The following is an 11,784-nucleotide window of genomic DNA, read 5'->3' as shown; positions in this document are numbered from 1 at the left end:
GGTGCGAAACGGAGGGGAACCGGACTCAGAAGAAGGGTGGACGAGCCGGGAGGAGGGTCGGGGGGAACAGATGCGGGGGTGGGGATGTGGGGACGTGCAGAGATGCGGAGGGGGGTTTCTAAGGCGGGGGAGAGAGTGGGGCGGGGGGGTGCATGTGCATGTTTTGAGGAAGGAAAATCGGCGTCGTCCGAAACGGACGTGACTTTTCCAGCGGGGGAAGGTGCAGTCCGACCCCAGAAGCATGCAACCCGCCCTGGCCAGCCTTTACCCCGGCCGGGCAGGGGGCGCAGCGGATGCGGAGGCTGCGCCCCCTGCCCGGCCGGGATAAAGGCTGGCCAGGGCGGGTTGGGGACCGACGCGGATCCCCAGCCTGTTCCCGCATTGGCTCCCGTAAGTTCCCGCGTCATTTTTCTCCCCACACCCCGCTTTTCTCACTGGCAACCACAAGCCTCGATGGACGGGCGGGAGAAAGCACTGATGCTCTGAGAGGGTCTGGTGGTTTTTTGAGGGGTTGTTTTTTGGGGTTTTGGGGTTTTTTTTTCCCCCAGCCCCCGGACCAACCACCAGGGATGTCCGGGATTCAACCCGAGGATGGTTCCCCTCCCTGCAGGAACTGGACGACCGGGTCGGAGCTAAACGAAACGCGGGAGGCTCTTTTAACCCCTTCCTCCGACTACGACGACGAGGAGTTCCTGCGATACCTCTGGAAGGAATATTTGCATCCCAAGGAGTACGAATGGGCGCTGATCGCGGGCTACATCGTCGTCTTCATCGTGGCTCTCGTCGGGAACGTCCTGGGTGAGTCGCGCTCCCCCGGAGTTCCCGTTCCCGCTTGCCGAGGTGGGGTTTGCACGGATGGTGGTTGGAAACCGGGGGTGGGTTTCGCTTCCCCCGCTGGAAACGCGGGTGTTTCCAGCCGCGGGGGAGAAAGTTACGGCTGCACGGAGGGTGTCTTTGCTGCGGGGCGCCGTGAAAACCGCTTCCCCCATGGGCTTGCGAGGGGCTGCCGGGCCTGGGCGGGTGGAGAGGGACCGGCGGAGCGCACCGGAGGGACCCGGTGGGGGAGAGCGGGGGCTGCCGGCCGCCTCCCGTCCCTGTCCGCAGGGCCGAGGTGCTGAACCTTCCCCCCCCCCCCCCCTCCGCGCCCTGCCCGCCCCGGCCGGCGGCTCCGCCTCTCCGCCCGCCCGGGGGGCTGCCGCCGCTCCCCCTCACAGCCCGGCCCGCTCGGCCAAGCCCGGCGCCGCGCTGAGAGCGCCAAACGCGGGGTGTTTTCTGAAGGACGGTGACGGGGGGCGCGGGTGCGGGGGGCGCGGGATAACGGCCGCGGGACGGCGCCCGCCCCGTGCGGGGGAGCGGCGGATGCTCCCCTCAGCAGCCGCGCCTCGGCGGCGCAACGGCCGCGCTCGCGGAGGTGCGGCGAGGGCGGGGCGGCGCCCGCGCGGGCTCTCATTGAGGGAAGCGCGGCAGGGCGGCGCCTGGGAGCCCGCCTCCGCCCCGCTCCCATTCATCCGTGAAGGAGGAGGCAGCGGGCGGGGGGGCGAGCGCTCGGCGGTGCGGCGGGGAGCCGAGGGCACGGGTGGGCGGCGGCGGCGGGAAGCGGGATGGTGTACGGGAACATGCGGGGGCGGTGCGGGGGAGCGGCGAGCGGGGTCCTGCCGTTGGGAGCCCGCCCGCCGCTCCCGCTCTCTCCCCTCCCCGCTCCCCCGGGCTGCCGCTGCCGCCAGCCGAGCGGGGCCGGGGGCGGCCGGGCCGGCCCCTCGCCGCGAATTCTCGCCGCGGGCTGTCGGAAAAGGCGCTTGTGCCCGTGCGGGGGGAGCGCTCGGCCCCGCCCGGCCGCGGGCTGCGGGGGGGCGGGCGGACACGCGTGTCCGCGTCCGCGCCGACCGCTGCTCCTTCCCGCCGCCGTGCCCTTTTAGTGTGCTGATGGCCGGGCGAGCGGCGAAGACGCTGGTCTGCAGCGTTCGTGCGTTTGTGAATGAGCGAGGATGCGGTGTGGCCGCCGGTCTCGCGCTTACGGCGGGAGAACCCACGTAGCGCGAGTCACGGCCGTTTGCATTTCTTTATTTACATGAGTGACATTTTCATGAACGGAGTGGCGCACTAGCGCCCAGCCCTGCCATACGGGTCTTCCATTCATGTTTCTGAGAAACATTTATGCATGTCAGGGCTGTCATCTGCAAAGCTCTCTCGGCTTCCCGAGGCAAGATGCAAATAACCCTGCAGCCAAAGGCAACATTTTGCAAGGCTTTTTTTTTTTCTTTTTCCTTTCCGCGGACTGATGATGCTGTTTTAATTCGGGTTGTTTTTTTCTCTAGAATGGTGAGCTAACTGCCTGTAAACATCCAGTGTGCACGTTGGCGGAACCAGGGAGTTTTCAGCCAAAGAGGTTAGGTTAGAGCTGTTCAGAAGCCTGAACATGTTTGCTCGGTCCATCGCTCGAGAGCCAGCCTGACAGGCAGGGTAAAGATAACAGCCCTCGCAAAGAGGCTGTACTTTAAGCTAGGAAGAAAAGTGTCCTTCGTTCTGATCTTGAGCAAAGACGGTTTTAGAACTACCGTGTTTACTGTTTGCCGCCACCCGTCCTGTAAACAGGCTGTCCTCTCCCCTTTAAAGATTCAAGGTCAAATCTTCAGCTCTAGGGGCTCTCGCCCCGTTTACACCTTTCTCCCCTGAAGCCATGAGGAGAAAAGCTTTCCTCTCTGTGCACTTGCAGACAGAGATGATATCGGTGGTGATGTAGAGCCGCTGCTCCCTGACATTGTGTACGTCATCTTTTTGCTTGGGATGGAAGCTGGCATTTGGCTGCCCACCCACCTTTCCTTTTAGTGGGCTGCTGCTGCCCGAGCCGTTTGCTGCTTAAACTGCCTTCGTGCATTACACAGACCTTGTACCGCCCCAAACTGCTGCTGCTGTTTATGGGCGAGTTGTTTGTGGGATCTGCAGGTGCAGGTGCTCGTTAGCAGCACACTGTCTCATCTTCATGCAAGAAAGCTCGTGCTGCACTGATTGCAGGCTCACATGATCTTGAGGAGAGAAATGGATGCGATCTAATGCTCTTTCCAAAGATGTTTTTGTGAAACTTTTATTTGGCAGCCACTGAAAATCTAATACAGAACAGTGCACATTTTGAAGTCTCTGAGAAGCTAGTTTTCCTGCTTGAAAAATCCATATTCAAGGTTAATCTGGGATTTAGTCATGGACCTTCTTGAAGCAGAGCAGAAGTGGTTCTAAAGAGGGTTTTAGTGGCTAATGGTATTTTATGGTATCATCCTTAATGATGCAGTGTGTTCCTCTGCTTATGGTTGGGCAGTACTGCTGGACTAGTGTTGCATGTGAAGTCTGTGCTTTGATTCTATTTTGTCCATGTCCCAATCAGATAGCACTTAAGCAACCAGCAAAGATCCTTCCCTTCCCTATGTGGTACTGAAAAATTATATTTCTGCCTCTTATTTTGACTTGTGCATTCACATGGGATGAAGAGAGTCACTGTGTCCCAGCAATAACATCTGTGCAAGTGGAAGGCACAACACATCCCTCAGATATTAGTAATAAACTAGATAGAAGCATTCTGACAGTTAATTAGCAACCAAGGGTAGAATCAGAAGCTTGAACTTTGATTGACATCTACTGGGCTCTTGAATGAGCTGCACTGCAGGAATTCTACTTATAGTAGCATATAACAAGGTGTGCATCGCTATTTAGCTTTCAATTTAATTAGGAGAATTGACATACACTGTCCAAGCTGCTGCACAAACCAGCTAAAGTGAAAACCGTTAGCAAGTCTCTACGTTTGAATGCAAATTTCATTATTGCATTTGAGTGCTTCATGTCAATGATTCTCATGTGTGTCCACATTGGCTGCTCACAAGAGATTTCAGTGCAAGTCACTGAGAAGAAACAGAAGATGTTTTTAGGACATATTTATATGAACATTCAGAGAACCTGAAATTGGGATGATAACATCAGTATGCTCTGTCCTGTTTTCTTCTTCACTCAGTCACTATTTATCGCTAGAAGCAGAAAAGGTAGGTGTTGAGGATAAGGGCTTCTGTTTTGCAAACAAGACCAAAAGATTTCTTTACCACTGCACAGCAGTGAAACTCTACCGCTTCTTGGCACAGCTAGTGCAAAACACGGGACTTCTTAATAGAGACTGTGTGTTGACTGTAAAGCAAATACCTTTCTTTATTTGAAAACATTGTATTAAAAACATTGCTTAAAAATAGAAAACTAGATAAAGAAAGATATTTTTAGGATGCACGGAGGTCTCTGGTTACTGATGTGATCATTCCACACTAACCAGTTGCAGCAGTTAATAACTGGAATAAAACCCCAAGGGATTGGTAAGTAATGTACAACTCCATACACTTAACTCCATTTATACAGGTAAAGAATGGGAATGATTCTCCTTTAAGCTGTTCATTCGCATGGGTCAGAACTTTTCTAATGAAATGGCTTCCCTCAGGGAACATGCATTCATCAAAATCAAGATGTACAGCAGAGGTCACTTGGTTTGATCAAAGACTCAACACAGAACAAGCAGCCTTCTGGTGTCCCACCAGCTGGGCTGCTGGGCCTCTTGGCAGCCCTCCCCAGAGCTGGCAGGAGCTGAGATACTGAGCACACACAACCTGCCAGAACCCAGCTTGAAAGTCCTCTGCAGTGTTGGCTTCCAAGGCTAAGAGACCATGCAAGACATCAGTGAGGGTTTTCAGAAACTTTCTTTACTCACACAATTTAGTGATACTTGTTTTTCTTCCAACTCAGAATGAAAGCAAATTTAATTGACAGAGAATTACTCTTCTCTGGATAGCTCTGTTATTTATTATCTATTTTACAGTAACTGCTAGTTATGCTGAGATCTGTACAGAGCCCAACTGTGGTCCTTTCCTCAAAGAGTTCGTAGTATGACTCATAGAGCATAACAGCATTCATTTGATTTTTACTCATTGTAGTTTGATTTTTTTTAGGGCTGGAGAAGAAAAGGTTTGTGTATAGTTCTAACACCAGAGTCCTAGCCAATGCCCATCAAAGGCAACTGTCTCAAATGCTGCTCTGTTATCATTTTAAAGGTATCTGGTGAATACTGAGGTCTATGCATACATGCCAAGTGTTGGTAGAATTGGATGAGTCATGTATTCTCTTAAATGGTGCCATGATCTTCATGACTTCTATTTGATTGCTGTAGATAAGCCATATTTCACTTAATCACAATTTTACGCTTAATTTTGTCCAGATGACTTGGGGAATCTGGCACCGAAATAGGCATGAGAATCATCTTTATCTGTCGGATGAATAAAAACAACAGTCACTTTATCATTTTTAAAAAGATACCACATCAGAAATGATACAATATTTATCCATGTCATCTACGTAAAATATAGAATGTATGAGCTCAATTTATGTATGAGTTCCAGTATCAACTGAAGTACTTTGGTGTTTGCATAATACGGGGAGTACTGGCAAGAAAGAGTCATGCACATCCTTGTGAGATACACAAAAAGCAGAAAAGCATTAAAAGATTAAGCTGATTGGAAATTATGCCATTTCCTTTCTAGATTCTTATCTCCAGATGGCGTAACTAGTTCCACTCTGTATGCTTTCTGACCAGAAAGACCAGAGTGGGGAGGCTGGGGGCAGCTCTGGTTTCTTTTACCAGAGGATGTCTTTTTGATGTACTCCTGATAAATGTGTGAAACTTTTAAAGAACTTATCCCATTTAATGTCATACATTCTCAAAGCTGTTAGAGTGATAGTTCTGAAGACCAGCTCTGCTATTTAGACCCAAAACAGGTACAACCTGTTAGGATGCACCTGCCTAAGTGCAACCTAGGCAGGATAAGCTGCCTAGTATTAATTTCATATTGTGAGCAGTGTTTGGGAAGAATCATCTATCTATGGAAGAAGGAAAGTAACTCAGCAGAGCTATTCAGCAACTGCACAACTCTGAGACTGCTAAAAATAGTAGAGCCCTGTCTCCCAGGAGGTGAACAGAGACTAACACATCTTCCCCTTAGGTCAGTGAAGTACTCTTCAGACAGAAGTGGCTTAGGGGCATTACCAAATAAAATGAAAGCTGTTGTCACTTCCTGCTTTAACTCACCATCTTTCAAAAACATGGAAGGTTTTGGAATGCTTCTTTGTTTCTAAAGTGTTGTTTACTTTCTGTGGTGCATGTCAGGTGAAACCTTTTGTCTTTTTTCTTTTTTTTTTTTTTTGGGGGGGGGGACATTAGTAGCTGATTTACTTACTGTACATCACACAAGTGGAATTTTTCAAAGAAGAGCTAGAATAGACTGTTCCCTCGGGGAAGGAGAGGCAGGAGCTGAGGGCAGCAGCAAGATTGACAGGGCAGTGTACTCACCAACACAGTCTCACAGTGTCTGTGCGCATGGTAGATCTGGTGATGTTTACCAGGCTTCAGTGACCTCCCAGCAATCATCAGACAGATCCATAGTCATGAAGCAGGACTGAGGTTAAGCCAGAAAGTCAAGCCAGTGGGTGAGGATTACAATCAAAATCAGCAAGGCACAGGCATACTTGCAACGTGGTCATTGCCTAAGCGTGAGGACCTGAGCTTAAATGCAGCTCCCAGGCAAAGATGTGACCCCCAAAAGAGTTGTCTCACATCTTTCTCCCAAAACTCTGTTCCCAGCAGCCTCATCCCAGTTTACATGTTGCCCCGTACCAGCGCTAGCCTCCAGCACAGGCAGCCAACCCATGGACAGGGGCAGAGGTTGCAGAGCCTGCGGGTGCACTCAGCCCTGGCAGAACTGTGCTCTGTCTTCTGGCTGCAGCGCGGTAAGACTGCAAGGATTTTAGCCCAGTTTGGGGAATACTATATTGGCAACGTGGATTCATGATATAGATTCAGAAGCTGTACACTATGCAAGATATTTGCTGTGGGAGTTCACTAGCACAGCAAATTGTATTTTCTTTGTGTAGTCTGAAGAAAACGCATTCTTACATTTTTACTTAGAAACAGACATGGACATGGAAGGGTTTTTCCCAGTGCAACTCTATTTTACACTGACTGACAGATGCATTTTGAAGCATATGGTTTCAGAGTTGCACAGCATTTCAGCTCTGGAGCATACCTTGATTTTAATGAGTCATGCAGGTTTAAATTGAATCATACTGAAGTGTGAAATCTTGTTATTGTAGTGTCATGTGCAGTATGACAGCTATATTTATTGTCCTTCCAACTCTACCATGAAGTTTGTGCAAGGAATTTGTAGGCTTTTTATTGTTACTATGGATAGAAAAATAAGAATATCAAACGTGATTATGAAATAACTGATCATTCAGTATAGCCAGCTCTGCAGAGATGACCAGGGTTGTCAGATAATTTTGTAATGATTTGTGTGTGTGCATGTGGCGGGACAATTTAAAACCAAACTGTCTGTGTTAATCAGTACAGTTAGCTCAGGAAACTGTGTGATAGTACCTTTCATTTTCTCCAGAGGTGACCAAACCTGGCATTTTTGGAAGTCTGTTTTTATAGTGTAGCTGATCTTCTGGCAATAACTCCCATTTCCTTCAGATAGTTAATTGTCTAAGATCATTAAATATGACTGAGTTAAAAAGTGAAACGTGTGCCAATTAGATGGTTGTGCTAGTACTCCCAATTGTAATCTGTAGAGATAAGCTTCCCGCAAGCAAAATTTAGTTCTTGTATTCTTCTCTAGCGCCATAATAATGAGGCAGTACCAAAAATGTAGGAGTGGATTGGAGAACATGAGTAAGCCACAACCCCCAACTCCTAAGTCCCTTTAAAAGCCCGAGTACAACAGAGTACTTGGTTGCTGGAAAACATCGCAGAAAATACAGTGCCGCAGGCAAACTAGTTGCTGTATATCTGTTTTATTTACGTAGACTCTCACTGTCTTTTGTGGGAGACAGCTCCCCATTAGTACATTTCAGTGAAGCTGATACCCAACAAAATACTTCAAGATTTCATATGTTCAATGTTACGCAGGCATATTTCTTACAGTTTCAGTATTGTTCCTAGAGTTTTACTAGGAAAAAGTGATTGAACCTACACGTACGTACTTGTTTATGTGTGATACATAGGGAGCGTGAGCTAACCACCTACTCCTTGTGTCATGCTTCCATGATTTTGTTCAAATTAGTTGACAGATCTGGTGTGTCGGGTTGATGAGGAGCTATGACCTCATTGGCAGGCTATGTAATTCCTTTGTGGGTGCAGCCCAGAATATTGTCCATCTTTTCAGCTGTCACATCACATATTGAAGGACAGTTCTTATCTTCTGGGCATTGTTACCAGCTGTAGGATTTTTTTCAATATTTCCTTTTTAATAAATATTGTATATAAAATGTATTTTCTTTGTGTCATTCTTTATATTACTTTACAACATAAACCTGGTCTTATTTTGGATTCCTTTTTTCGGTTAAGAGTAGTTACATAAGAAATGAAGTAATGTGTGAGCTTAATAGTGGGTAAGAGATGGACAGCCTAGGAAGTAGATATCATCTTCTTATTCACAGAAGAGGTCGCTTTGTTTTAGATCTTTTGTTCTCACTGCTGATTTCAAAAACCCCTAATTAAATATACTCTGCAATTTAGTTAAAGTACTTCTCACCCCTTAATCAAGATCATCAATAAAAGTTATTGAAAGACTCATGGAAAGCCTTCCTAAAACAAATAAAATAAGCTTAGTCTTAGACACCTAATTTTTAGACTCTTAAGTTAAAGCAGAAGAATTCTTAATCAGGAATTGTTCATAATGAAAGTAGTTTCAATGACAGCATATTTCCTTCCAACAGTATGCATTGATTCAGTGTTTTCACAAGGGCTCTAGGTCTCCCGAATCCCATTGAGTAGCCCATCTACTCAGCCTTCCTTTCAACATGATTGTGTTGCTCTACATCCCACCACCCAGACCTTGATTCACAGTAGATAGTGGCATCACCAGAAAAGGCCAAGGGGGAGAAGGCCGCATGAAGAACCAATTCACTGCCAGATGGAAACAATTTTTGTGCGGGGTAGGAGGTAGAGAATAGATAATGTGTTACTCAGATCTATTTAACATGTTTTTAATCACTGTTTGTGATTAACACTGTGTTGTGAAGGAGTAAAGCTCTTCTGGAGATGTTGATGACCAGTGCTTATAATCACAGCATTGCTGCCAAATGACTGCTGATGGCCATATTATGATATTTTAATCAAACAATTGTGATACTGAATTACCGAAGTAAAATAAAATCATTGAAGCTTAGTATAATGGGAAAGAAAACAATAATTCTTTCCTTACATCCATCTGGGATTTATTACTCACCAAAAATGAGAGAAGAGGTAGTGTCAATTTATAGAAGGAAATGTCAGGTATTGCTGGTTATGGAAATTATGTTTCTGTTTTGGCCAGGAAGTCACACTGGAAGATGACCCACCGAATAATAGGTTGACAAGACTGCTGGAGTGTTAAGGAAATTATTTAGGGTTGACACGTAAAAAAACAAATTGACAACTGAACCAGCAGTCCACCAGCGGAAGGACTACAGCACAACATTTAATATGCTCAAGACAGCGTAAATCTTCCAGGAGGCAAGCAGCTGCATTTTATACCAGCTGGAGCCTTTGTATTGTTTTCATATTCAGCTTAAGATACAATGAGCTATGCTAATTGAATAGATGGCATTGCACCCTCTAATTAAAATGCTCCAGGACACTAAACCAAGGGGGATTAAATCTGTACATGAAAAATACCAATCTTGCTGTACTGCCATATTTGAGAGGGTATTTTTTCTTCAGGAATATAATAAGGTATATGAAGATTTCTTGATGGACTTCTAATAGCACCTGTCTCAAATTTTTAACTTTGATTTGAATTTGTGATGTTTAGTCCTTCCTGGGACTTGCCTGAGAGACTTTTTTGGGGGTGGGAGACTGTGAGTGTTTGGAGGGTGGGTTCTGAAACAAGCGTCGTTAGCGCAGAGCTGTCCTGGCTCGGGGAAAGCCGCCACCGATTTTTCCAAACTCAAGCTAGTTGCCGAGCCTTCACTGACACTGCGTGGCAGACGTAGGAACAGCAAGCGTTTTGCTTAAAGCTCTTGATTCTGGCAGCAGGAAATGAAAACAGCAGTGAAGCGAAGGAATTGCGAGAGTCGGATTACTTAATAACCATTAGAAAAATAACAGCTCTTTGTGAAAGCTAGCCTGCATGTTTTAATTTGCTGTTATTAACTGTAACTTTGAGTGTTTTTATAAAATCAAAGCAAAAATACAGAAAATAATAAAATACACTGGGCAGGTAATTAGGTTCCAGTAGAGTTCTAGCAGTTGGGGAAACTGTGCACAGTAGGAGCACGTTTCTGAGTTACATTTCTCACATTTCTCTCCTGCCTCTTTTTTTTTTTTTTTTTAAATTTGATCTTCTTTTCCAAATGCCTGTGTTAATACCTTTTTCCCACTTTCTTCCTCTCTCCCATTTATAGCTGGGAACATCAAAGGTTGCATTAAAGATTTGCATATAATGTTAAATCAAGGCTTTATTCAGAGCTATTTTTAATATTTCACAGATTTTTCAGTGGAGGTCTGAAGAGCTCAGTTTGGGCCAGAGCATTGTGCCCTAGCTAAACAGGCGTCCTGTTAACTCTGTGGTGTCTCCCAAGTTTTTTAGGAAGGCTGGTGCTGGCCTCATCTCTATTTTATGATTTTGGAGTACTTTTTGTTAAAATACACTCCCAGCTGAGACTCTTTACTACCTTTCTCATCCTTGCTCCTCTTCTCCAAGCTGAGTGGAAAGCCGCAGCTCTCTGCTGTTTCAGTCTGGGTAGGCAGACGGCATTTCCCACTCCACAGAGCTTCCTTGCTAGCATGTTTCTTTAGGGTTTATATGGGAGCTGAGTGCCTCCACTTCTCTGTAGAACCACTGAGATGAAAATACACAAAATTCTTTTGTTCTAATACTTAGCTAGTTATAATATATGTAGTGGCATAGTCAAACTATTTTGCACGTCTATAAAATAATAGTTTTTTAACACAGGCTAGAGGGTCCCTTCCCATGATCTGCTAGATCACTGGGATATCAATGGAGCTGTTGTCCAAGACTAGCGAATAACCTTGTACTGTAGTAGACTCAGAAAGACATCGAGTCTGGAAAGTATATATTGAACTAAATTTCTGTCATTTTTACCATTCTGTCCTATTCAAATAACTCATAGTAAATCCTTACAGCTCAGTCTAGGCTTGCACTGAAACAAAGCATTGCCAATGCTTGTGCAGTCTGAAAGAAATACTGCAACCAGCAGAGGGCAACGAGGGGGGGGGAAAGCTGGCGTGTTTTCACAATACGTTCTCTTCAGAGGCTTTTTTACACAAACTCGTTTTTTGTATATATTCATGGAATAAGTTTCTGGGATACTTAACTGTTATGGTAGTATGTAAACATGCTAGTTAAGAAGCTTTCGTGCAATATGCTGTGCAAAGAACGGAAGATGGTCTATGCTGCAAAGAATGGATGAGGGCAAAAGGGGAAACACAAGCATAAACAGAGAAATCTAAAGTAACAAATTATACTGCATTTCTATGCTTCAAATTATGATTCTTCCACCTTTCAGGTGCCTCTTGCCCTCATAGATTAGAATTCAAAGGAATTCAGAGCTACTTTCTGTACATTGGCTTTCCTGCATACTGCTACTCCCTGAGTAGCAAGGGGCATAGTCTTTTGTATTTCTCTGAGGAATAGCAGGTGCTGGAGTTCATCTAAATTCCATCTGTGTTAAGCCAGTGTGATCTGGAAGGCTTAGTACAGAGCTGGGAAT

At 46.1% G+C, this 11,784-nt stretch overlaps 1 protein-coding gene across 1 annotated transcript in view; it reads left to right on the top strand.

The window, feature by feature from the left end:
* Positions 1-427: 427 nt before the first annotated feature.
* HCRTR2 (hypocretin receptor 2) overlaps positions 428-11,784 on the top strand; it is a 37,055-nt gene continuing 25,698 nt past the window's right edge. The window contains exon 1 of the mRNA XM_064447891.1: positions 428-798. Within this exon, the coding sequence (XP_064303961.1) occupies positions 570-798 (229 nt within the window). The 5' untranslated portion in view covers positions 428-569. The remainder of the gene's footprint in view (positions 799-11,784) is intronic.

Source organism: Phalacrocorax carbo, chromosome 3 (genome assembly GCF_963921805.1).
Source record: "Phalacrocorax carbo chromosome 3, bPhaCar2.1, whole genome shotgun sequence".
NCBI lineage: Eukaryota > Metazoa > Chordata > Aves > Suliformes > Phalacrocoracidae > Phalacrocorax > Phalacrocorax carbo.
This window is presented reverse-complemented; position numbering and strand designations above follow the sequence as displayed.